The 26,687-nt window shown below is 38.7% G+C and overlaps 1 protein-coding gene across 6 annotated transcripts in view; it reads left to right on the plus strand.

The window, feature by feature from the left end:
* The window catches only part of LOC110966116 (CUB and sushi domain-containing protein 3-like), a 241,430-nt gene that overhangs the window by 58,829 nt on the left and 155,914 nt on the right, over positions 1-26,687 (plus strand). For 4 of the 6 annotated variants that reach the window (XM_051956539.1, XM_051956535.1, XM_051956536.1 and 1 more), the window contains exons 4-9: positions 3,324-3,518; positions 15,366-15,606; positions 22,734-22,846; positions 24,075-24,152; positions 25,584-25,671; positions 26,320-26,444. In XM_051956539.1, coding sequence (XP_051812499.1) covers positions 3,324-3,518; positions 15,366-15,606; positions 22,734-22,846; positions 24,075-24,152; positions 25,584-25,671; positions 26,320-26,444 — 840 coding nt within the window. The remainder of the gene's footprint in view (positions 1-3,323; positions 3,519-15,365; positions 15,607-22,733; positions 22,847-24,074; positions 24,153-25,583; positions 25,672-26,319; positions 26,445-26,687) is intronic. The other 2 variants (XM_051956538.1, XM_051956540.1) reach the window with 1 other exon arrangement.

Here is a 26,687-nt window from a genome sequence, read left to right on the forward strand (position 1 = left end):
GGTTGAAACAGAACTTGTTTAAATATGTAATTAAACCCATTATACATATTTTACTGCTCTTAAGACATATTAATTAAAGATGAGTGTTTAAATATAGCTGGATTACAATGTGAGAATGCAAATCAAAACCTCAGCTCCCAGTGTTTTAGTTGGTTCTCTCAGTGGAAAGGTGCTTATTCTAAAATGCTTTGTGTTAACTGACATACTTTTTAAAATTTTTTTTTTTTTTTCCCACAGGGGTGGAAAACGTACACCCTAAGTGAGGTCTGTTTAAGATGTCAGTAGTTTACCTGTGGTACTTGATACTGTCATTTCTTTTATTCCCATTGCAGTCTGGTGTTATTTCATTTTTCTTCAAACAGCTGGCAGTTGATGATGAGGATTTATATTGCGTTCATTAGAAATCATATGTAACATGGATACATTTCTGAGCATCTACACTGTGAAGTGAATTAGTAATTGAATTTTAAAAATCAGTCCTGGAAATTACCCCCAGAAAACGTGACCTCACAAAGTCTATCATTGAAATCAACTTCAGGATCACAGTCTTAGATATTCTCCTCCCCGTCCCTCTCCATATGTCCAACTCCATCTATCCATAGATCCTCCCAACACATGGTTGATGTGTAAAAATGACATTTTGATTCCTGACAGTTGGAATAATTGGACACAAACAGATAGCACATATCAGAAATAATAATTTTACTTGACTGCATGATGAGTCTCTGTGGTTAGCTATAGGGAAGATTTATATTCCTGTCACATCAGACAAATATAGTTGTATTGATCATTACCCACAAATTCAGTTATACAATTTTCTTTATCATTAAGCGGAGCAAGAGCTTGTCTTTGAAGTGCTCTGCAAACAATCGTGTGTTAATATATACATTATTTTATATCTGAATAGAAAGAAAGAAAAAGTTGCATCTTCAGGAAACTATTTGACATAAACATTTGGTCAAACTTTGTTCAGGCTGACTGCAGGCCAAAGCACCTGCCGATCATTAGCCTACTCACAGGTTTAGTGACATGAACTCAGGTCAGACCTGTCTGCCTCCAAGCTGAATAGTTCAATCCAAAAGTTTTAAAACTAACATGTCACTGCTGAAGGAAATAGAGGCTGACTATTGTCCTGTACTGTGGTTTGAGAAGAAAAAACAAAACAAGCAGCAGATGCATTTTGTGCAGGGGAATTTTGACAGGGACTGACCAATGACTGTCTGATAGGGATGAAAAATACATGAGAAGATTGTTTTCAATCAGAGTATTACAGAACTGAACAGCCCTCCAGTCTGGTTTATCACAACCTCCAGATAATCTTTGAGAAATCTTTCAATAATTGACCAAACAATGCATTGATTACAGTCAGTGGACATTATTTGTGGACAGATGTTTTGTTGTGTAAGATATATAACTTCCGTATGTCATGTTCAGAAGTGGGTCTGCCTCAGGACTTGAAATAATATTAATGAATCTCTGTATAAATAGTATTTTTTTTTGTCATTGCTGTGGTTGTATTATGTGTAGATATACATATATTTATGCAGGAAATGAGAGACACAACATGCAATAAGGGAGGATACAGCTTAGTGAAAGGAAGTGGATAATAGTTTGAGAAATGTTTGTGTCCAGGGTTCAAGTCTGAACGCCATGAACTTCAGCACATTCACTTTGAAACATTGTGGTTCCGACATTAAAGTTCTTTAACATAGGTTTACATCAGTATAAGATCATGTAGCGATATAGCCCTTATAACCACAGTGTCCAGAATGTAGTGGTTAACACGTCCTATAGTTGAACTGGTTCACATGAAGTCAGAAGTGGAAAGTCCTTCACAATCAATGGCTGGCTGAAGCCTTCGATCATTAGAGTGCACTAGATGCTTTGTTTTTCTGTGGTGGTGAACACTGCCGCTTGTTGTCGGATTTTCTCTGCTGTCTCTGCTGTTCTTCAACATGTGGAATGCAGCTTGGTTCAAGATCGGGCGATTTTCTTGGTCAGATATTAGTTGTATTTGAATTTTCTTCGAGCAAATCCTTTTGTTGCGCTGGTATGTTTAAGGTTGCTGTCCTGCTGAATGATGACTGTTGTCCTATGAATTTTTATGCGTCTGATTAAATCTGACGTCATTGAATGTTCCTCTGTAACTCATTTCTGAATTTATCTTGTTGCTTTGGGTCATGTTCTTCCTCCTGGGTTCTTTTTGAGTCTTAATCGGAGTTTTGATTTTGTGCTGTATTCGTTTGATCCTGTGTAGTCGCTTCTTTCCTCATCCTATTGACTCCACCTTCATCGAAAGGTCAACACACAGCTGCTCAGATACGAAGATATGTCTAATTCCTTTTCAATGCTTGCAATTTTAGCACTAAATGTCAAAGGTGTAGATCTCACACAGTTTATTCATTTTTTATTTAAATTTGTTCATATGAAGCTAAAATAGGGCACTCACTCAGTATTTTTACTGTTTATTAAATACAATATGATGAGGCACAGAGCCTAACGGGGGGAAAAAAAGTAACTGTCCCCTACTTGCAGTCTGAATTGTACATATTTACTGCAGATTTTACCAGACTGGTGCTCTTTCTGGCCTCTTTCCAGGCCAGAGAAGACAAATGAGCACAGAGATGAAAACGAATCATTGCACAAGATAAGTAGCACAAACACCCGTGTCAATCGAGGTTCATAATCGACGTTCTTCAAAAATGACGTCTAATGTACATTCAGTGCTGCAATGTTTACTGTGTTGATGAATCCTCCATTAAACAAAGTGTTCATTAAGGATCATACAAGAAAATTATGATGGTGTGCAGCTACAGCTTTTTATTTCATGTCTCCCTGCCATTTTTTATGCTCTAGCATTTTCTTTCTTTTTACACTGTGCTAATGTTCTTCTTTTTCTCTGTCCCTCATCGCCGCTTACAGCTATGGATTTATGATATTTAGTGAAAGTTTAATGTAAAGGGATGGGTAAGGCACCAATGCGGCATTTTAGCACTCCCTGGGTGGTGCATTTTATCATTTTCTCATATTAATTTCAGCACTCCAGTCATAAATACGCATCTGAGTTGAATTTCCCTTTTTTTGCTGGCTTGTGCTTTCTGTTACCAGTGTGTATAGACTTCGGTGCTAAAGTCAAGGCAAGTAACACTGTTGACTGTAACATTCATAACCTGGTCAAGATTAATGGGAATGTGAACTGAAGACCTGTAGGTCTGTTTTGCATTTATGACCACAGAGGAAATTAGACAAAACCCTGGCAAATTTTTTTACTCACCAGCATATTGTTATTCTAAACAATGCTCTCTTCTCTTTTCATTCTCCAGAGCTGAGAAGCAGCTCATGTGGAAACCCAGGAGTTCCTCCCAAAGGCATACTGAACGGAACTCAGTTCAACGTAGGTGACAAGATCCGCTACCGTTGTGTCACTGGCTACGTCCTGGATGGACATTCACTCCTCACCTGTGTGAACAATGCAGCTGGTGTGTCAGTGTGGGACTTTCCTGTGCCAATCTGCAGAGGTGAGGCTGTTCTATCACTGAAAAATGAGTTACTAATTACTTTAATTGCATTTGATGTGATGCTTGTCTTAAGCCAACTGTACAATATGACTGCAGGATATCATGAAGAATTCTTGATGTTATCGACATATTTTAGAGTTCCCCTAAGAAATTTAAAATGAGCAGGTGATTGGTTTGTTTTGACCTCTTCCCATTTTATTTCCTTGAATCGCTTCAGTGTTAATTGCTTTTTAATGATTGACAGTTTGATGGCTGTGTGATTGGTAGACTTGTCTGCTGCACAGATTTCCTAAAGTCTGACACAAGTCTTCATTAGAGCAATAAATATATTTGCAATCTGATGGGATGGGATAGTTTTAATCATGTTGAAGAAGTTGATTAGAATCTCCATGACTCAAAAGGTTAATTAAATATTTATTCCTGTAGAGCAAGTAGCTTAAAAGCATTAATGCTGTAAGCAGCGGTGGTACAGCCACTAGCTTTTTGCTGCTGTACTTTGACTCTTGCCGAAGAAGAGATTGTGGCAGCTCCTTTAAGCAATGTGTACAAATTTTCTAATCCAAATATCTCAGCTGATAGTGCACCAAATATAAACACCTCACATGAGAAAGCTTTGCAGTCTCAAGTCTTCCACATTACTAATCAGTGTTTCTCACATAGCATAAACTCTAGATTACTTAAATATCCAGAACAGCCTATAGTGTATGAGCGTACAGCAAGAGCCTAAAACAGTTTACATCATGAAGATCTTTGAAAACTTTCAAGGCTCTGCATTGCTTGAGGTGTAATAGTATGCATTTCTAACACTTAGGGAACTCCATAATGTTTTTTGCTTCACTTGCTACTCAGAAACTTCTTAGCATATTCAAAATTACTGTTATGCCCCGAACTTGAACCCCTAAAGATGCAATACATTGAAAATTTGTCTCGGCAAGCTTTTTTGCTCAACCATCATGAACACAGAGAGTAGAGGATGCTGTAACGCAATGATGGCTTCTATGTAACAGCTGGCTGATGAATGACTGACTGTGTTTCATACCATGCAGTTTTTCCCTCCCTGTTTAAAATGAGACATTATTGCCAAACTGATGTAAATTTGTCACGTGTGTGTGTGTGTGTGTGTGTGTGTGTGTGTGTGTGTGTGTGTGTGTGTGTGTGTGTGTGTGTGTGTGTGTGTAGGCAGTTATTTGAACAAATTGATTAATCTCCATTGTGACTAAAATGATTAAATCAGTTTTACTTGTGTTAGTAAGTTTGCTAAATGAATTCTTTGACACAGGTATTCTTCCCAGTTTGTACAAGGATACTTTAGTTTCCTTGAAGTGTGGTTGTATGAGGTACTTGCCCATTGTTGCAGTATCACTTACAGTAGAACACGATTGGCATGCTTCCAGCTTGGAGAGGCAATGAACTGTTGTGGATGAGGTCAGCATTAAAGCACATTTAGCCACCTAAATAGGGCCTAGCTAAAGTCAAATTTATTCACTCATTTTAAAAAAGCAATAATTGAACCAAAGTGCAGTAAAACTAAAATGTAGGCCTTAAAATACTATGCTGCACAGAATGAAGAGACAATAAAATGAGAATAAAGGTTACTACACAACAACTACTACTTGAGTTGAATGCCAATGAGAAGAGTTTTAACAGTAGCTTTAAAGTTTTCTAATTCTGGGGAGTTCTCACACGAAAAGGTAAACTGTTGCAGAGATTAGGGACAAATTAGGATACTCGATCAAATCTATTTTTGAACCTACATCTTGGCACATCCAAGAGCATCTGGTTGGTCCACTTCAGTGCTCTTACGGGGGTGCCGGGATGCATGAGTGCTGTCGAGTAAGGCGCTGCCAACCTATTTACAACCATAAAAACAAACTGAAATTAAGCTTAAAGCGAAGAGGAAACCTGTGGTGGTGGGCCAGTACTGGTGTTATGTGATCGGGATTTCGTTTTACTGTCAGAAGATGAGCAGCTGCATTTTGAATTTGCCACAGACAGTGGAAAAAATGACTGCTCCATGTGCACATATTAGAGATTACAATAGTCTAGTGAAGTAGTAATAACTTTCAATCCTCAACCTTCACCTTGGCTAAAAGTCTTAATTGAATAAAGCTCAACTGGACCATTTTTAGGCTGCTCTATGCTCTTTTTAAGCTCACCAGACTTTGTTGATTAAATCATTTATAACCTTAAAAATCATGGAATATGCTTGTTTGCTGCAGCATCGATTTAGTTTCTTTGTGTTATTGTGACTTTGGTGTTTTAACCCATTTTTTTAATGTGGACATGCATGGTTTAACACCCGAGTCACACAATAACAAACTATTCACACATTCTGTTTGACAGCAAAGTTAAGCATTTTTAGGAGACTATAATACATTCTGTTGCTCACATCATCAATTGCAGTTCATTGCTTAGTTTCCATGTTGGTCTTTCTGTCCGTTTCTCCAAACTAGGAGCATGATGACCCTTATCAACTGTCTAAGGGCAAACAAACCAAACTGCCCCTTTAATGTTCTGTAGCTAGCATAACTTATCTGTACCCTCAACAGCAAATCAAAGCGCACTTTCCTAACAAACTGTCAGTTGCTGTCAGTTAGTTTGTGCTTACAGTCTTTATATTATCATGCACAGACTCACACAGAGAAGCAGCTGGCACTTTAACTCCTAGCTAGCAGCTAACAAATTTTAACTGACTTAACTTAATTATGAGGGATAATCAGCTCAGCGCTGGAGAAGCAGGAGCAGTAATGGTTGCAAATGAGGATGAGCTGGTTTAGAAAAAAAATGTTTGCTTGGAATATGTGTACTCAAAAATAGCAATTAGTTTAATCAGTATAGCGGTACATGTCACAATCAGTTATGCTGAGTTTAGTTCATGCTAATGAGTGCAGACGTTTGGCATGCTTTACTAAAAACAGTCCTTTAAGTGGCCACTTATGGAGCCTATTGTGAAGTGGCCTCTGAAAACTTTTGAGGTGAAGTTTAAATCGTGATTAGAAACTTGTGTAATACTCCATTTGGGCACCTTGATAACTTTTTCCCTGCTGGATTTGTTTTAACTAAGGCAAGTTTTAAGGTGAAGAGTTGTGGGTATTTATGTGAACCTCAAATTTAACACCCATATTGCTTCAGATTTGCTGTGTCAGCTTCCTTTTGCTCCAAATTACTTCCTAGTCAATGCTGCGGTAGTCTTATTCTGAGCCCGGGAAAAGCTTGACCCTTAAGTTTGTTTTGTTGTTTTGATATAGGGACCATTTCATACAGCATTCTGCAAGAACAAATAAACTAACAGTAGGCAAAAGCTCTAAAGGGGAGTGATTGAAAGCCGTTCCCTTATACAGATAATTTCCTCTCATTCTAACATAATAGTCTGCTCTTATACTGCGTTTCTGTATAGTGAGATTGCCTTTTCCAGCTTAAAGAACAGGCTTTACACTGATTTACTGAATCACAAATGAAGTGTTTTTCACTGTATAAATGTTTTGCGTCAGCTTGTGTTTATTTTCAATCACGCCTTTATCTCAGCAGATCGGTTTTATGATTTTCTTTAGTGGGATGAAAAGTGGGGAAAAACTGCATGTTTTAATTTAATACATTCATAAATTTTGATTCCGGTGGACTGCTGTGCAAAGTTGTCCAACCAAAAGCGAGAACGTACTAAAAACAAGGCAAAGATCTCCCATCTTAATATGCAATCCTGAGAAATCCCAAAGCCAGCAGAGCAAATTTGCTCATGCCAACTCACTCTACAGTGCAAGGCACAGCAAAATGAAAATGGCTCAGCATATGTTTGAGAAATGGCAAGCTCGGAGGAAACAAAAAGCTGCAGATGGAGGGTTTCTTTCAATTTAAGGATGGTGTTAGCCTCTATTGCCACAGGCCAGAAACATCACTCCTTTTTCAGGCCTGGGCACTGCTTGAGCCACACTCTTTCGTCTAAATCCGGGCCGGCTCCTGTATGTGGGCAGATGGTCCTTTGATCTTATTTCCTCAGAGATCCTGCCCTTTCTGCTCATCACCAATTGTTTCACGCTAAACACACAGCAACACAAAATCTCTCCTCAAGCCACCGTTCACCCCCCATTGTCTCCCAGCACCTCAGTCTCTCAACCAGTCGCCTCCTTTTATTACAGTCTCTCCCTCGCTTTCATCTTCCTCCCAGTTCTCATCTCTATCCCCATCCAACTTCCCAAGTCCACCGTGTTTGTCAAGCGTTTGTGTGTTTACGGTTGACAGACCGACAGTGGAATAGAGCGGGGAAAAAGAGAAAAGTGGAGGAAGACAACCAACACCAATTTGCAATTCAAACAGTGTCTTTAAAGCAGGATAATGAAGCTATGTCGAGCACAAATTTGACCAGTATTAAACATCATTACTAAAGCGTGGAATTATCAGATATTTGCTGGAAAGAGCTGAAAACTTTAATTTAATTAAAAGTGGTCACTGCACTGTTGACCCTGGAGGCACAGCATGGAAGATGGATAAAGTGTTTCAATTTACTCTTTTCCTTATTTTGCCTCCTTATGAGACAACCCACACACAACCATCATTTCTGTGGTGTTATTGAGAACACAAGGATATAAAGCTTGAATGTGGCAGTCAATGTAAGAGGAATCGCATAGCAATACAGTAGCATCCGTTGTTACTCTATAGCTGTTATAATGCCAGGTGTTTTCCTGTTTGACCTAGATCAACCATAAACATGGGTTTGTTGTGTGTCGACTTTTCAAAAGCTAACAATGTGACAAGATGACAGAAAAATGGAGATGTGAAGTGTTCAGTGAAAGAGACTGAAGAATTGACATAAAGGAAACGGACAGAATCAACTCTGAGCATAGAGGCAGTGAAATTGAGAGTTAATGGCTATTCTAATCGTGAGTTACTGCTGCCCCTCCCAGCAGCCCATTTTGATTCCTTCCATCTAAATTGTCTCTGGACATTCATTAAAGCAGGCAGTGAGACGGCGAACAGGGACAGCATGGTAACATGAGAATATGGTTTATTGATACACTTGCTGCCAGCCACTCCAGCAAAATAAGAAAATTAGGCCACAGGAAAACTTGTTTCTTTAAAACATTTCCATGTTGGGTAATGTGAGTGGACTCGACACACAGTTTCTCTCCGCAGCGCCGTTTCATCTCTCTGGTGCACAAACTGAGAATTAAAATATGAAAATTTGACAAACCCGCATGCCCATGGCAGGATTTCCAGCCCAACTGAGTCCTCGACAGTTAGAGCTGATTCGAAATAGCCTACTACTAGAAATCCTTACATTAAATTCCACAAGTGTGAAAAAAGTAAGAGGAAGGTCAACCTGCATATTCATTGTACATTGATTTCAGAAGAATAATGAGATTGTAATTAGATATTTTACAAAACAAAAATGGCCTTATCTCTTATCCAACGTTGCGGTTGGTGCTTCGGTGTCAGGTTGCTCATTGGAGCTTCTTCTTTCCTCATAATTAATTTAAAATCTCAAATTGCGACTGAATGGTCACTGTAATGAAATGACCCCCGCAAATATGCATGATGCAGTATAAATTGCATCCGTGCAGCCATTACAGATCTCCTTCCTACTCCTATGAATGTTTAACATGATCTGCAGCAGAGCAAATGAGAGACTTACTGTAGACATAGTCACTGCCTTACATTAACACGGGGATTATTACAAAGGAAAAACCTGAGGTAGTGTAGAAAATTATACATGAGTTCCTTCCCTTCTATCCTTGGGGGTGAATATTTCTAAGTAGAAAGACAAGTGTTGTATATCTGATCAAAGTCAAGGGGAGAGAGGCTTAATCCCTCCTCAAGTAGCATTAGATTGCTGATGCTGGGGATGTAAATGAGCTCAGCTAAAGCAGTCCTAATCCTCACCACCATCTTTTTTTTCCCCCTAACACTGCCACCATTTTTAAAAGAGAGAGATCCTTCTTCGTTTTTAAATCCAGAGCATGCTCTAATGATTCTCTAAGGAACACAGTGCCCAGCATTCAGTGCCTCTATTATGTTGCTAAACCTCATTGTCAAACTCAATCTTAAATTCTACCAAATGTAAACACTGCAAGTGAAGGCATCATCTAGCTGAAACCAATTTAAATTTTCAAACAGTAGCTTGGTAATGTACAGTGTTATGCCTGGATGCCTCTCAAAGAACAGACCTGTCCTGCTTCTCCTGTACGATGATATATTTCTCCAAAAGCATCTATCTAATTTTCATATGCAATTAGTCTCCAACTGTAGTCACATTAGTGAGTTATAAGTGAGGTTATCATTTTTAAATGCGGCTGTGGACATCGATCACTTGCCTCCAGGAAATGCTGTGCTGAAATGTTGGTGATTAATCCACCGCACTTACACCACAGAATGACTTGCAGCTTTTTTAGCATTACTCGCGTGTCTGCTATTTTTAGTCTACAACAAAAAGCACACATGAGCATCTTTGTACCTGTCACTCTTCTGCACATGGCTCCTTCCTGCCACCACCTGAGCTGAAGGATACTCAACAATGATCAGAGAGCATGTCTGTTATCATGCAAACCACCTGAGAAAAAAATTGTAAAGGAGCTTTTTTTTTTTTTTAAATTTTCCCGCTTCCTATTCTGGTGCACAAACATCTGACAAGGGGGAACAACAAAGAGCTTTCATTTTTGTTTACAGTTTGTTGGAGAGCCTTTTTATTCCTCTTTTTTATGATAATGTCAGTGGTAACATTTGCCACGGAAGCAATGTTGTGTCCTTCGTGCCTTCCAGTCAAAACCCAGAACAAAAACACTGCTGGATGACAGTTCAGTTTCTGCTCGCTTTAACTATGAACCTCAAGGTCTAACTTAGTTTACAGTCCTGTGTTTCACTACTGTATGTTTATATTTGATTGATTTGTAGATCATATTTTATCAGATGGTACCCCTAAACCATAGCAGATGCCCTGAAGAGTCTTGCAAAGTTATGCATTTTTCATTCACATCAGACGGTATGGAAATGTGACATATACAACCTGTTTTTATGAGGGGCCGTACAAGACTTAATTCATTCTCGTCCTCTCACACACATATATTTTCTCTCATACTCACATACATTCTCCTGTGACACACATACATTCTCCTTTCACATACATACATTCTCCTTTCACACACATATATTTTCACTCTCTTACACGCATACATTCTCCTTTCACACACATATATTTTCCTTGCACACACATACATTCTTCTTTCACATACATATATTTTAATATTCACGCGCACACACATTCTGCTTTCACATACATACATTTTCACTCATGCACACACATACATTCTCCTCTCACATACATATATTGTCACACTTGCACGTACATACATTCTCCTTTCACATTCATACATTCTCCTAAATAAATAGACATATATGTATATGTACAAAGAAAATATATGCATGAAAGAGAAGAATGTATGTATGTAAGAGGAGAATGTAGGTGTGTGAGAGGAGAATGTATGTATGTGCGAGAGAGAATAGTGGAAAAGGAAGTAAGTATAGTGGAAAAGGAAGTCCATCGTTTTTTGCGCTGTGATTGGCTGAAAAGCCCAAGTGGGCGGTGATGTTCAGGTAACGGTTACCATGGCAGGTGGAGAGGAGTCCCGAGCGCTTCAGCAAGCCATTGGGGTTTTAAGAAACATTTTGTCATCCCCAGAAACGGCCACATATTATCGTCATCGCTTGAGCAGCAGGCGACAGGTTTATCTGCACCAAACTTTACTCACAGCACTGTGGAAAGTGAGATGAGACAACTTTTCAGACCTGCAAACTTCCAAGTCGCTGCAGCGGGACAAGCAGCTAACGCTACACGTAATCCTCCAGTTCGGCCTTGTGTAGCGTTAGCGTTAGCTGCTTGTCCCGCATTAAACAAATGTGTATCAACTAAATCTCAAATGTATATGACTGTGTGTTTGAGTGAAATTACCCGAAGTCTCAACAGGACTGAATAAAGTTTTATTTCATTAGATACCCGTGTTGATGTCAGCATGCCAGATGAGGCATCAATATTACATATAGTCAATTATAACTAATTTTACCAGTTATAGTTTGCAAGATTTTAAAATTTCATGTGGCACTGTACTGGTAATCTGTGTCACTTATTTTTCGAAAAATCCAAAATACTTTTTAGCAATATCAACATACTTATATACTACGTAGCAGTACTGAGCTGTTTTTTTTTTTTTTTTTTTTTTTCAGAAGGATAAGCTCAATCTAGTTTTAATGGTTAACATTTAGGTTTCATTTTGAAACTTTCTTAAATAACATTGTTGGACTCTCAGAGATTTTTATGATTTAAGTTTTTGCCACCTTATATACAGTTGTATGTTATGACTAGTGGGCATTTTAACTGTTTTTGTACTTGTTCTTTTCTGTCTTTTCTAAAATTTTACCCAATTTCAGTTCTAGAGCACAGTAATTCTCACTGCCAGACATTATATAATGGACAGTTTCCGTAAATAGGGAAGGATTTCAGACCTAGCTTTAGAAACGACATGTCATCCATTATCTGGTTTGCTGTCCATTCTTCACAAGAAGAAGCACTTATACACTCCCTTTCAAAAGTAGTGGAACAGTGAGGCCAATTCCTTTACTCATTCATTCATTGTTTGATGTCAAACCTAAATGTTTTCAGTTTACAGCAAAATATAAGGGAATTGGCCTCACTGTTCTTATACTTAGGGTAGTGTATGTACAGTCGTCTCCAAACCAAACGTAATGTTCGACTAAGTATTGCTTCTTTTACTTGGATGATGATTCATCTGGAGATTGAACAGAAAGAAGGTTAGTCTTTTAAGCCTGCTCACCTTCGTTCTTGTTGAAATACCTTTATAATCCTGGTGCTTATTGACCACAACAGTGAAGGTTTGGAGGATCCTGCCTGCAAGATCAAATATAAAGCTCTCTAAGCTGAATGAATTCATTAATAACACATTTTCTGCATTTTAGTCTAAAACCTGCTCTAATTTCCCCCTGGCTTCTTTTGTGTTTCTAAAGTTTTCAATTTGCTTAATTTACTTGAAAAATGATTATCTTTTGCTTGAAACATAGCAGGTTTACTGAGGGATAGCAGTGTTTTAGGCATTGTGATCAGTCTTGAAAATGGAAGGGTAAATGGTTTAACCGAGGAATTATGAAATTAATGCTGCCCTTATGAAGGTCTTCTCAAAGTGGGGTTTACTGAGTGTATTCAGCTTTACTTTGTGTTATTCTAATGAAGATGTGCTATTAAATCTGTTGTGATGCTGCCCACTGAGTTTTGATGACATATTTTTAAAAAGACATCCTCTCCATTGTCCGGACCAAACTCTCATTGACAGATATTTTTTTTTACATTTTTTTTGGTTATCTTTCTTTCTGTCTTTGTCAACTAAAAACACATCTCCAGGTCATTCTCCACTGTCCACTGCGAGAATACATATAGTATCTATTGACAGAGCCATAGAGTGCAAATGTCAGGGCCATAGTGTCAGCATGGGAAAATGTTCACTTGACTTTTGAATTACTGTATAATAATTCTGCTGAAAGTATAAGGAAAAGAAAAGCAGATAGACAAAGGTAGAACAGCTTTTGCTTGAGGCTGTAAGAGTTCTATGAAACGAAAAAAGATTGAAGAACAGACTTGTGATGGAATTTTAATACTTTTGAATCATAACTTTGAATTTGTTTGAAACGCCAGTGGAGGAATAAATGTCATCCAAATCAATTGAATTCAGTAATAAATGCCAAAACAACAAAATACATTGGGACAGACTGGAATAAATCTGAAAGAAAGTTTGTTGCTTGCATAATTATTTATTTTTTTTATTTTTTTATCCATTTCTGTCCATGTTACAAGCAGGAAGTTTCACCAATATGATGATTTTTAACTAACTCATACTTGTAACTTTTACTGTATGCATTTTTAAATTGTCTTGTATTATTTGAATTGCAAATATAATTATAAAAGTGAATTAGACTTGGTATCAAAATTCAAAGTCTGGTATTTTGACAGCACTGACATAGGTGAGGGCTGACATACAAGACTTGACAGACTGAAAATTAGGCAGACTGTTTTCATAATTGAATAATATTTGCTTATTTTTTGTGCAATGCTTAGACAAAAGACATTTGTAGAAGAGTATGGGTCTGACGTGGAGATATTTGTGTTGACTGGCCCGCAGAATTTCTCTGACGTTTTTTTCATCTTTACAGTGGACCAATGCTCCTCTTATTTCTTCACTCCTGTCTTTTTTCTCTTAAATCTGCTCTCTGCTCACCTCTTTCCTTTCCACTTATTTTTTGTCTATTTCTCTCCTACATTTGTCCCCCCATTTTTATTATCTAACGCTTTTCCGACACTTTCTTCTTGGTCTATTTAGCTTGATGGCCATGAGGACGCTTTCTGCTGCCCCGCTGTCTATCATCAAGGTTAAAAAGGCATATTGCTCCTCTGGTCAGATTCTGCAGCACTTTAATATCAGTTTAATTTCAGCCGATGGCCAATTACTCGGCAAATCTGTGGGGCACTCTTTGGAATGTCATCTTAAATGCATTGAAGGAATCTGCTATTTGCCGCTCGCAGTACGTTTTATATTGTGGAGAGTATGATGGCCTAAACCAGAAATAAATCATGTCTCCACATACATTTGTTGTTACAAGGCTGCTGGCGTTGAAGAAATGAGCCTCCACTGAGCCTGCCTGTGGGTGCCGTCTACAAATGAAAGTCTGCCCTTGATATGACTCATACATGTTTGGATATCATTGATGTCTCACGCAGTATCAATTTCCCGTCTCTGCCCTTCCAATAAAGACTTTGATCAATTGCTCTGCTTCTGCTATTGTGTCAAAAGACATGGATCAAGCTAACTAGCAGCCCGTGCTCTTCTGTCTTTTCCCTTTTTTTTCTTCATCTTCTTTTGAATTTCATACATCTACTTCCTTGTTCCTTGACCAATCGTGTAATGCAGCATACAGGAATGTTCCAAGGCTGGCAGCTCTGACAGCCCTGAGTGGAGCGCTGAGCCATCAAAGGTTTCAGCTGGCACAGCTGAGTGTCACATATTAGTCTTAAATGATGTGAAAACTGTGAAAGCCCTGCCATCATTAGAATTCTTTCGGGGAAAAAAACGGATACAGGGATCGAGGGGAGGGTGGTGTGTAATAGTAGAAAGATCTGAGAGGGCTCGGCGACGTGCAGGGAGAAAGACCAAGCTGTCATGGTGGAGTGCATTAGCATTCAGCTGATGTGCCGTGCTCCTCACACTGGAAAATATTTTTTTTTACAGCATTATAAGTCCTGTTTATCACCATTTGTTTGTTTCTTGAAACATAAGGGGACTTGGAAGAAACCGTGATAAATTACTGACTCTTGGTTGGAGAGAGGAGAAAGAAATTTGCAAAAGAGATATTTAGGACACCTAGTGAGTGCAGTGTAGAAAATTGAGAGAATTAGCACACAGTTAATTTCTAAGCAGCTCTGCCAATTGTCACTCATCTCAGTGCTTCATTTCTTCATTGGTCATTGTGAAGAAAACATGAGCAATCTTTTAATGCTTCTTTTCGTGCTTTTAGCCGTCTCACAATTGTGCTGAAATCAGATGTTGGTACTGGACTTGACAAACTGTGAATGTGTAAAAAACTAAATTATGGGTTTAAATGGCTTCTTAGCTCAGTAGGCTTATTCCATGTTGGTTTCTCTCTGGGCTGCCTTGATGTGAGTGGACAGGTACAGATGTTTTATGCCTGCAGCTGCCTTTTCCCATGTGGTAAACTTTGAGTAACAGGATTGAAGTAACCCGGAGATCATGTGTCTGTTCTCACCCTCCCCACCCCGGTTTTCCTTTTTGTGACTGACAGCGGAGGACACGTGCGGTGGCACCCTAAGAGGCTCCAGCGGGCTCATCTCCAGCTTTGATTTTCCCAGCGGTGACTCCCCTGGTAATGGCGGAGGCGCTGGAGGCCTGGGGAGCAGTGGGGAGTGTAAGTGGACCATCCTGGCAGATCCGGGGGACACCATCTCTTTGGTGTTCACTGAATTTCAGATGGAGGAGAAGTCTGATTTTCTGGAAATAGAAGGATCCGAACCGCCGACCATCTGGTGAGTTGACCTGTGAGGAAAAGTGATGGTGGGAAGTGTTTGTTTTTCATGAGATAAAAATTCCAGTGTCACATTCGTAACAGGAGGTGTTTATATTTGGTGTTAACAGAAAGCTGTCTGGGATTTGTATGAGATGTTGTATTTGTAGAGATGCGGGATGGCTTTCACAAATGACTGCAGAAAGACGTGTGCTAAATTCTGTAGTATTCATTGTCTTTCTGTAATTAAGATCATTTAATTTATGCCCTGTGTTCTGCTAAAAACAGGTCTGCCAAACTGAATATGGGGCAGAAAATTTCTTAAACCCAGAAATGTAATCACTTTCATTAGTTTGTTTTTACAGTTTGAAAAAGTTTTTAAAAAGCAGGTTCACATAGTAATGAAGTTAGTTTTATTTGTTTCGCCAAAGTGTTTCAATGGACTTTACAGCTACCAGCTATACCTGCAAACTCAAACTCAACTCTCCAGAAATAGATTTTTCTAAATATCAGATAAAATAGAAGAAATGCTGAGATCTCAAAAAGTTTAGTTTGAAATTTCAAAAACTTTATAGCAAAACACAATTTCCTTTTCAAACAGTAATAAGATTACATTTGATTTTGAAAACTAACTAGCCTTGTACCCTCACTGAATAAATTTGTGCAATGTAGAAACTTTATATGTTTTATCAAAAACTAAATGGCTGTGAGCACTCGCAGTAAAAAAGTTTTGATTATGAATTTACAAATTGCAAGAAAGTTTACAGCTCCAAGTTTATTCATCAGAGGTGGATGCACAGTAAGACAAGGCTGCATCGCTGTAGAATTTTGTCTTGCTTTTCTGATACCAAGGGGCTGCTGGCTAGTGTCTGAATGCAGAGGACCAAAAGTTTAGTAAATCTAGTTGAGCATGACAATGTAACATTTCATAGAAACATGTATTGAAAACTGAAGAGAGGAAAAAACAGCTGCCTGGTATGCAAATGTGCTTTTACTGAATTTCCATAGACGGCTGTGTGCTGAAAACATTTTAAATATGCCGTATAATTTTGATTGAATTATTCAGTTCACAGAGATTTCCTGTTGCATAATATAAATTACATGTGAATTAGAAATCTTTGACAGAGCATCCTTTGTTTCTACAGCAGCATCAAACAGGTTTGTTTCTGGTTTTCTGCAGACTTGATGTAGAAGTCAATCTCAACTGAAAACAAGAAAATCTGAAATGGGTTTAACCCCCAACCTGCAGGCGAAGGTTATTCATCTCCTCTGTCTTCTTTTGAATGGTCGCGTCCACCAGGTTTATGCGATCCTGTCAGACATTTATTATAATTAGCTGAAAGAGGCTCTAATCAATCATCAACCTAGAAGCTTTGTTGTCCCTAAGGGTTGTCGCGTGATGTCAGAAGGAGAGCGAGAGGCAGACATTGTCAGCGAGTGTCAAAAGGAGAGCTGCTCTGAGTGTGGGGATGACTGCTAAGTGTATGTTGACGTAGCTAAGAGGAGTCTGACAGGGAGCCGATATGGGATGACACTGATGTGTTTTGACAGACCATCAGGTAACTCTCTCCTCATAGGTACAAAAGCTGCAAAATTAACTCTTTCGACTGACAGAAAAGACAAGCGTGAGTGCTCCAGTGGCTCATGCAATGTCTGACCTCATGTCTTCTACTTTTATGAAACATGGTTCTAAAATATTAACTCTTTACATAGATTTTAAAACTGTTTCTTTCTGTTATTCAGTTCTGTGGTCTGAAAACAGTGTCCTATGTCCAAAAAGATTGTTGTTATATGGTGGAAACTTGGGATCATGACCAAAGTGGGCTTTTTACTGGCCTTCATATTGCCATTTTAAATTAACAAAGCAACATGCGTACAAACCCTTTTACCTGGAATCACTGAAGCAACGCTTAAATTTCTTTTTGTTAATTGTTATTAATTACATGTGAAATGCATGAATAAGTTACATCTATATTACTTCATAGCTGGAAAAAAGCAGAAGCAAACATGAGTTTTTGTGGAAATGCCCCGTTTCTTATTTTTTTTGGACATTAATAGCATCTATTACATATTGTACACATTCAACAAATACTTTAATACTTCAATCTACAACAGAATTTTTCATAATATTTCTGTTGACTATGTTATCTTACAAACAATTAGTTATCAGGTAAATTGTAGTAAACCATATTTTTGTGTTTATGCAGGATGTGACATTTTAATTACTCTGTATCAGTATGTCAGACAAAATTTCCAATGACTGTTTGCTATTGGGCAACCCTTCTATAGAATCCTGGTTGTACTGACATGTCCATTTATTTATTTCAATTTTAAATGACACATTATGGTTATTTATCAGTTGAAGCAGGTTAACAAGCAGTATTTCTCCACCTGGGAGTTTTTCGAATGCTTGTGGCGAACGGTCACCATGCTTCACTTGAAACTCCAGGATGATGTTATTGTGTGTCACCGAGTGTCAGAGGCTGACAGGCAGAGATCTCATTTTAAGCCCTACAATCCAAGTGGGACCCAGTGAGCTTGAGTGCAGTGGGCCAGAATTTTAGAGCAATGGCCTCAAGTTTGCCAGGTAAACAAACAGGCGAGCAAACAAACACGATTCGTAGCGAATGATTTTCTCATGCCTATAAGATTCATTGCCCTTGCTTGCTCCCTTTTTATTAGGGTCTCTGATTGTGTACAAAGTCACTGGACAGCTAAACTTTCTTTCCAACATCCTAACATATAGCAGCAGCTGCAGGCAGAGACAAGCAAACTGTCAGTTTACCCTTGAGGTTTACAGCTGCTTAACAATGGTTGACAGCCTGGAACCTCCAACTCTGCTCAGTTTAGCTTTGCTGTTAGCCTTTTTCAGGCAAACGGACGCAGATCCTCTTAACTAGTTACCTTCCCTCCACTTGTGGTGTTTTATATTGCCAGGTCACAATGCATGAATATGTGTATCTTTGCAGCCAATGCTACCAATGCGTTGCAAATGAATAAACCCTGATCCCTGACAGGATAATTAACTTAAGTGCTGGAGAATTGGAGAACAGGTAATTTCAAACACATCAAAACATGTGCATTTACTGAAAATATAAATTGTAATACGGAGTAAAACTTTGAATTACTCAATTTTGCCAGCCACTTTCTTGAAAGTGGATATATACATGACTACTAAAACTACAATACAATTCCGAATAGTTGAATATCCCCAAAATCCCAGACCACAGGGCAAGAAATATGTTTTTCTGACACCTCGTAGCAGCTTTTATCCTTTTACCAGTTGAAGATTTCTATCAGATCTCTGCAAATGAGTTTATTGATTCCATCGTTGTCAAACTGTGGAAGGTTGATGCGAGGCTACACATCAATCACCCTGAAAATAGACAAAAAAGTCTCCATTTCCTTTGACAAAAACCAACAGTGAAGTCAGAGTAGGCCAAGGAAAACAGTTCTTTGTTATTCTTCTGACCTTTAATATGATTGTTCAGCCCTGTTCACAAAGGGCAGAAACAACAAGCTGCAGATTACACGTCAGTCATTATTTCAAATATGGACACAGAACACAAAACCTGAAAGGCTTTGCAAATACTACGTACACTTTTTGCTTATACGGTATGAAATTGAACCAGAAAATGTTTTTATTTTTTTTCACCCTGGTCTCTGCTATTCTGCCTTATTTTCTACCTTTTCAGTCCTGATCCAGTCTCTTGCAGATTTTTCCTCATTACCTATTGCAGCATTGATTTTGCATGTTGTAAACATACTAAGAAAGGCTGAGGATTTTGAATAGATTTCCATTTTGCTTGGCTCACTGAATATGAGCAGGGCTGTTCCCATAGTGTCTAAATGTTTGTGAGAGGGAGATTACAATATTCAAAGCTGGTTGAGAGCAAAAGGTCCCCTGCAGCTAAATTACCAACTTTGCCTAAATTATCTTGTGTATCAGATTCAATTTCTTCTTTCTGGGATTTATTATTGATCTTACCAGGCGAAATATAACCCATCAAAGCATCTCCAAAAGTCACGCTCTGCTGTGGTCAGTCGGAGAAGAATGCAATGTTTAATTGAAGGAATGCGAATTGAAAATTGACTCGCGTATTCCACCAGGGCAATTAATCTAAGTAGCTACTGGGTATACAGCAACTTGCTCACTGTTCCTGAAGCCAGTGTTCTGGCAGATCGACAAGTTTGTCTCCTGAATAGTAACTGATGAGGGAGCAGCAGAAGGGATAGAGACATGGCTTCTTCCTTATCACAGAAAATATTCATATAATTGCTCCCTCTTGTCAGATTTTATCAAATATGTGCAGGCGGAAAAGACAAAATCACATGACCCTATCTTTTTTTGACAAATTTGAATTGATCACTCATTATCTGTGCTGCACCTACATGTAAGCTGCTTCTCTGTGAAGCCGGGTAAAGACACCAGAGATTTCAGCTTATCTCTATGGCCTTGAGGCCACGTTTGGCCACAGTGCCTGCACACTGGGACTCGTTACTCTGGTATTTTGATGAGATTGCCATGCTCCCTTCAACCCCCCATCCTATCAAATCGTGCAGATTTTACCGAGAGAACTTCATGAGAACTCTCTAATATGCCTTGCAAACCTATGTCAGAAACATCTACCAATAGTCCTTGAGTTGCCTCAAATCAATGATATGAAGCGTGCTAAAAACTTGGATGAAACCATGCACATAAAAACACTGCACTAGTGCCAAGAAGTAATCTCCGAAAAGCCATATTGCATATCTATGAAGGAACAAATAGGCAGCCTCTGAGTGAGTCTGCAGAGATAGAATGGCAGTGCATTATGCGAGGAATCCATTTTTCCCCATTGGACTTTCTCATCTTTTGTCACTTGGTATGCACTGGAGGAGATACAATAAGAAAACAGTAGACGGCACTCACTTGTTCTTATCTGTTTTAAGAAGACTGGGAAGCCAACTTTCCACAAGTAATTTATTTGTTTTTGTGACAGTTACATTAACAAGTAGCAGTGACGTGAAACAATGTTTTGCCAAGTAGCTGTGAATTATTTTATACAACCATCTGGCTGCTCTTGAAAATGTTATGACAAACTGGACATACAAGGACAAAATGAGAAACAAAATGGTGTAAAGTCAATAATGGTGTCCCAAATACAAGTTATTTTCTATTCACAGGGATTTTACATTTACCCAGACACGATGCCTGATTACCTTATTGCTCAGTTACACTTATTGTCTACCAGAATAACATGAGAAACTGCTGGCACACAAGCCATCAATTTCTCAGATCACATCAAATGCTCTAAGTCTTCCTTCTTTGCTGGTCTTCAGCCTGTGAGCACATCAGTGTTATTTAGTTGTCTGTTCAGAGCAGCAGCTGGAGTATATCTGCTGTGCAAACCAACCGTCCCAGAAACTACATTGCTATACATGACATGTCTTTTCGCTTTGTACCCACACTGCAGGGATATTTTTGTATGCAGATTTTGTACCTTAATCGAATGATTTACCACACACATTGATGCAATATGGCGCAAGTCCTCTGTAAGGTGTCATTAAGCCTTCATTTACTGTTGATGACAAGTTGTTTCACTTCTGCTGACTTCTACTGGCCCTTAAATCAGTAACATCTCTCCTGGGCTGCCCGAAGAATCTGTGCACCTTCTGGATGGATGCAGCTTTATAATCTTGAGCTATATTCAGTAAAGCTTTTAGAGGAAATCTTGTGATAATTCACAGCTTTCACTATACATGGTTACCTCAAAGCTGCTCTTTTTCATTCTGTCCATAAGCTGGTATCATTAGCATTTCATCAATGACGCAAAGAGAGAAAAGGTCAACTTTTGTGTGAAAATCAATTACCTTTTAACTCTCCTCTAGGAGCAGCCATCATCTGCCCTCCTGATGGATAATTTAGATGAAAAATATCAGTATTCAAAAATTGCATTTGGTTTGCTCACCAATTACAAATAAAACATGCAGCACCCAATAATCTGCCTGACACACGTTTTACTCTGAGGAAGGAGAGTTCAAATTGGACCGGCAGGGACCTCTGGTGTAATCAGAATGAGGAGAAATCAAACGTCAACTAGACTTCCTAATGCATTTTTTATATCTGCAATGGCCACCAGTTGGAAAAAGTTACCTTCTCCTCTTTGCTTCTCTCCATCACTCTCTTCCTGCCCCTTTCTCTTCCTCTAACTGCCACTTTCATTTCTTTCATTTTGCTTTTGTTGCTCTGCCCCTTAGGCCGCTCTGTAGTAAATGCCAAAGAAATTACATAGAGAAACAAACCTTAAACACGATGGCGCACACCTCAACTAACACAATATAAGACCTACATGTGGGTGGGCGCGCACACACACACACACACACACACACACACACACACACACACACACATTCATATATATAAGCACACACACACTGCAAGTAAACACATTGTTTTTTGTACAGAGCCAATTTGGGAACACAGGGCTCAACTGCTCCGTGCTCTCTTTCAGCCTGTCCCAAGCCTCTGTTTAATAGCTACAATGGCATTGTGCACTATTGACTGTGGTGTGACAGGGGTCGGTGTAGGGATTTCAAAGCAACAAAAAAAAGAAAAAACAAACGGGCCTGGTTAGTCAGACAAATGAGAAGGCTCCTGGCACCTTTAAGTCTCTATGATCATATAGCATCCCCGATACTGTGGTGACGCACTGAATAAAACCTCACATCTAAAGTCAGAAAACTAAGATGGATGTGCTCAGAACACACGAAAATTTGGTCACAAAGATGAGTTTTGACAGTTGACGTGGGATTTTATTTCTGTGCCGATTTTTCCATCCCTAGCACATGCGTTTGAATATATGAAAGCGCAAGAACAAGTCAAATTAAGGGCGTTTTTGAGTGTCACAGCTAGTCTTTATTTTAAGAGAACAATTTTAAATTTTATTTCAAAAATAAATTTTATCATGAGCAGCTGGTGTTCATTATTGCATTTCTCTAATTCTTGTTGCGTCTTAATGGTTTTCCAAGTTTTTTTTATGGCTTCCTAATTTTATGCAGTTTATTTAATATTGGCAGCACGAGTGCCATTGACTAAAATGCAACGCAGGTGAAATGTATTCAGAAGAGATGACATGTGTTTTCTTTTATTTGACTCTTTACTCTCAGGCTAACTGGAATGAATATTCCTGCACCCATCATCAGCAACAAAAACTGGCTGCGGCTGCATTTTGTGACAGAGAGCAACCACCGCCACAAAGGCTTCAGGGCGCAGTATCAAGGTAAGGCACGATTCCTTCATTTGCACATCGTAATAGGGGGCCCACTTCATGAACAAAAAGGGTTCATCATCGTGAAAACACACTGTAATTACAAAACATGTTTTTGATCTTTGTTAACTGAATATTAAACACTTTGATTAATACCCTCTGCAGAGGGCACGGAGGCTTTTCCTGCTTCAAACCATTGACTTCAAAGGACCTTGTTAATCAAATATTTGAGAGATAAATACCATATATACTTTGCTCAGAAAATCTCCACTCTGTAAGCTCAATAATCCATTACTACGACATTGTTCTCTGGCATGACTTTAAAGTCTGTGCATATGCTGTTTGCTGCATAAGCCCGGACTCGAAGCGTGGCTCTGAGCCAAGATATGAAACCTGCAACTTCACCTTAAACAGCTCCATAAAATGTTTTAGTACATGCATGTGTGACCACTCTCTGTAAACTGAGACATAAAATCAAATGCATGAAAAATCACATTTCTCATCTATTGCTGTGTATTGTTGTGCAGTGCTCAAGCTATTTTTACATGCATTTGCATATGTTGGCGGCAGATAATTTTAAGCAAAGACAAGTACTTAGGGGTTTTATTAGGCAGTAAGCTTTTGAGCATATAACAATCCTTATCTGGCCACTAAATAGATTCACATCCTAATTGTGTGTATAACAGCTTGAAATAACCAGTTGACCTACAGTGTAGTTCAGAGGAGAGGCAGCGTTCCAATGTTTTTTAAATTCATGTAGCCTTGTTTTTGCTTGATCCACCATTCGTTGCTTTTGGCTGTGCAGTTGATGACAGCCACTTGCATCACCTGGCTTTTGTTTGCAATCTGGCCCCTGCTGTGTTTAATTAGACTTTCTTAAGATAAATAGCACTGCAGTCCTTGGGCTGCTCTTTGATTCTGCGTGATGTTTCCCCTACAAGCTATAACCACTAAATCTGCTCTGACCAATCAATTTCCATCCATTGTTCAAAATCTGAGATATACAGGCAAAAATAAAAAAACTAATTCTAATTTTATAGAATAGCTAGAGCAGCCGTTAGGAACAGAGCCGTTGGGCTCATTTCTCCTGAAAAAGGATGCACAGCAGTAGCAATTACAGTTTGATGTTCTTCTTAGGACCCAGTATTATCCAGAGAAAGAAACACTTGTACTGTATCTTCTCACATCTAATACTGTAACTTCTTTTATCTAATGAATTCTTTCTATTGCTCTCGACCAGTGAAAAGCTCTGGAGAGCTTAAATCCAGAGGGGTAAAATTATTACCAGGAAAGGACAACACTAACAAACTGTCTTTGAGTAAGTCTTTTATTTTTCTTATGCAACTGTTTTCATTGTTTGGATTTTTTGTTTATGTAGGGTTTGCGTTTTGGGTCTTTATTTCTTTCTGTCTCTTTTTTTGCTGCATCATTTGGTGAAGGAATTAAGCTACAGTACTAGATTTTGCAGAAGTGCAGTCTCTTTTTCTTTCTGATGACCTATTTCCCCTGCTGTTGTGGACTTCTTGTCCTGACAGAAACAAACTCAGCTAGATCCATCCTAGTTATGTATTTTGCAGCAAAATGCTAAATTTGATCAATTTCAGTCAGACTAAACCCCTCTGTGTGGTTCTATACTGTTAAAGCTGTACATTAGATTGACTTGTGTTCATGCACTGTGTGATCTACACACAGCAGTAGTCAAGGTTGAGTGACCACTCACTTGGCGAATGATTTGTGTTCACTTCAGGCTGAAGTGAATACATTTTAATTGCTTGCTGAGCTCTGTCATTAACATAAATCTGGAACACAATTCCCTTTAACTCAGCAGTGTGCTAAACACTTTGATGATAACAGGTTGTAATCTTTATTACCTCATGTGTCATGGATTCAGCACTGCATGGAGACATGAATAATGCAGAGGGCTGTAATCTTTCTATGAAACAATACTGTATAGCATTTAAAAGATTATGAGAAAATGCCTTGTGGATTTATTGCATATAATTCAACCTTTAACTGCATTATAACCCACAACAATTAAGTTAAAAGCTAATGAACTTTCTAAAAGAAGAAAACAGATGCTGATAGAACTTCTCAAAACAAAAGGGTCTGTATTTGATGTCTTATTGCAAAAAATTACAGTAAACCCTTCATGATAACTCTGATGCTTTTAATTTCCTAAATTTATTTTGCAGTGCATGTAGTTGTCGATGTGCAGATCATAATGTGAGAAGAATAAACAGCTGAAAACAAGCTATTTTCCATCTTCTGAATCCTACCACAGTAGAGGATGTGAACTGTATCTCCAAGGCTTTACCTAGTGTACATAAATTATTGTTAGGTATGAAGAGTCTGAGTGAATGTTATTGTTCTTATAACTGATAGTTGAAGGTTGTTTAATCCTCTTAGTCCCTGTTGGGTCCAAATAGGTTTTCTTCTGTTTTGTTTAGGCCAGGTAAGAGAGTTGCATTTACCCTCAGCGCTTGCTCTGAAATCACAGAACACAACTGTGAATTGAAAACATTGCTGCCAAATAGCTGGCAGTTTAAAGTCTCTGACATTTAGAGATGAGGTCCAGCTGTCGAAAGTCTGTGATTCTTGGAACCAAATTCTATCACCAAACATAACTATCGAACAGCCGGTTGTCCACTGTTCTGGTGCTTCTCGCAGCAGTTGATGTTTTCTAAAAATACAGCGCTTTGACAATTGAAGTGTCTTTCTCACAGTTCTTGTTCCTTTTTTTTCCGTTTAGTGAATGAAGGAGGAATCAAACAGGTGTCTAATTACTGCCCTGACCCAGGAGAGCCAGAGAACGGCAAACGGACCGGCTCCGACTTCAGGTGAGTCGGTGAAGGAGCTCAGATTTATGCAAAGGACAGCAGAGACATAGGGAAATGTGCTCTCTCACTAATTTCAGTATTATGACAAGCAGCGTATTACTTCATAAGTATCACTGTCACATCCTATAAGTCAAACATGATCCAGTTTCAATCTATCTATAGAACCCTGCAGCAGCATTGAAATCTCATTATATCACCATCATGTGTTAGATGTTTGATTTGTTTACCAAAAACCTTTTTGCAATTTTCTTGGAAATATTAGTATGTTGTAGTCAATCTCTGTTTTTAAAAAGAAAATCCATCCAGAGCACAAAATATTCATAGAACACCTAACATATCGTGTCTTTCTGGAAAACAAAAATATCAACTTTCAGAATATTTACTTTGACTTGCAGCAGATTTTTTTCTAATCTATTATACATGATAGAACACACTGTAGTTGCACAGCTTCAGAAGCCCTTTGTAACTCTAAAATGGATCCCACTGGGTGCTGCCATGGTTTAGTTCACTCACGAGCCCTGACACCACTGAATGCAAGTTTCTGTGTCCATGAATGACATGAAATAATGATTCTGATATAGCACGAGGAGCCATTTTTGAAGAATTGATTGCTTTTTCAAACGTTAATAGTGTTTGTTATCTTCTCAGCATCGGAGCAACTGCTCAATTTACCTGCGATGAAGATCATGTGCTGCAGGGTTCCAAAACGATTACCTGCCAGCGCGTAGCCGAAGTGTTCGCTGCTTGGAGCGACCACAGACCTGTCTGCAAGGGTGAGCGAGGATTCTGAAGAGCTAATAAAACAGTTTGATTAAGGCAGTGCCTCTGGATATAGTCTCTATGCAGATAGAGGAAAGTTCATTTCTGTTAATTATGTATGAAAGCCTCTGCTGCAGCACTCTACTTTTCCATTCCAAAATGCTCGGCCTGTTTTTCTGTGTTTCATAATACCTGGAGCACCTTTTAGAATTTGATTAATGGAAATGCAGCTAATAGACCTTCCCTCTACTTGTGCA

Source organism: Acanthochromis polyacanthus, chromosome 12 (genome assembly GCF_021347895.1).
Source record: "Acanthochromis polyacanthus isolate Apoly-LR-REF ecotype Palm Island chromosome 12, KAUST_Apoly_ChrSc, whole genome shotgun sequence".
In the NCBI taxonomy this organism is placed as follows: Eukaryota; Metazoa; Chordata; class Actinopteri; family Pomacentridae; genus Acanthochromis; species Acanthochromis polyacanthus.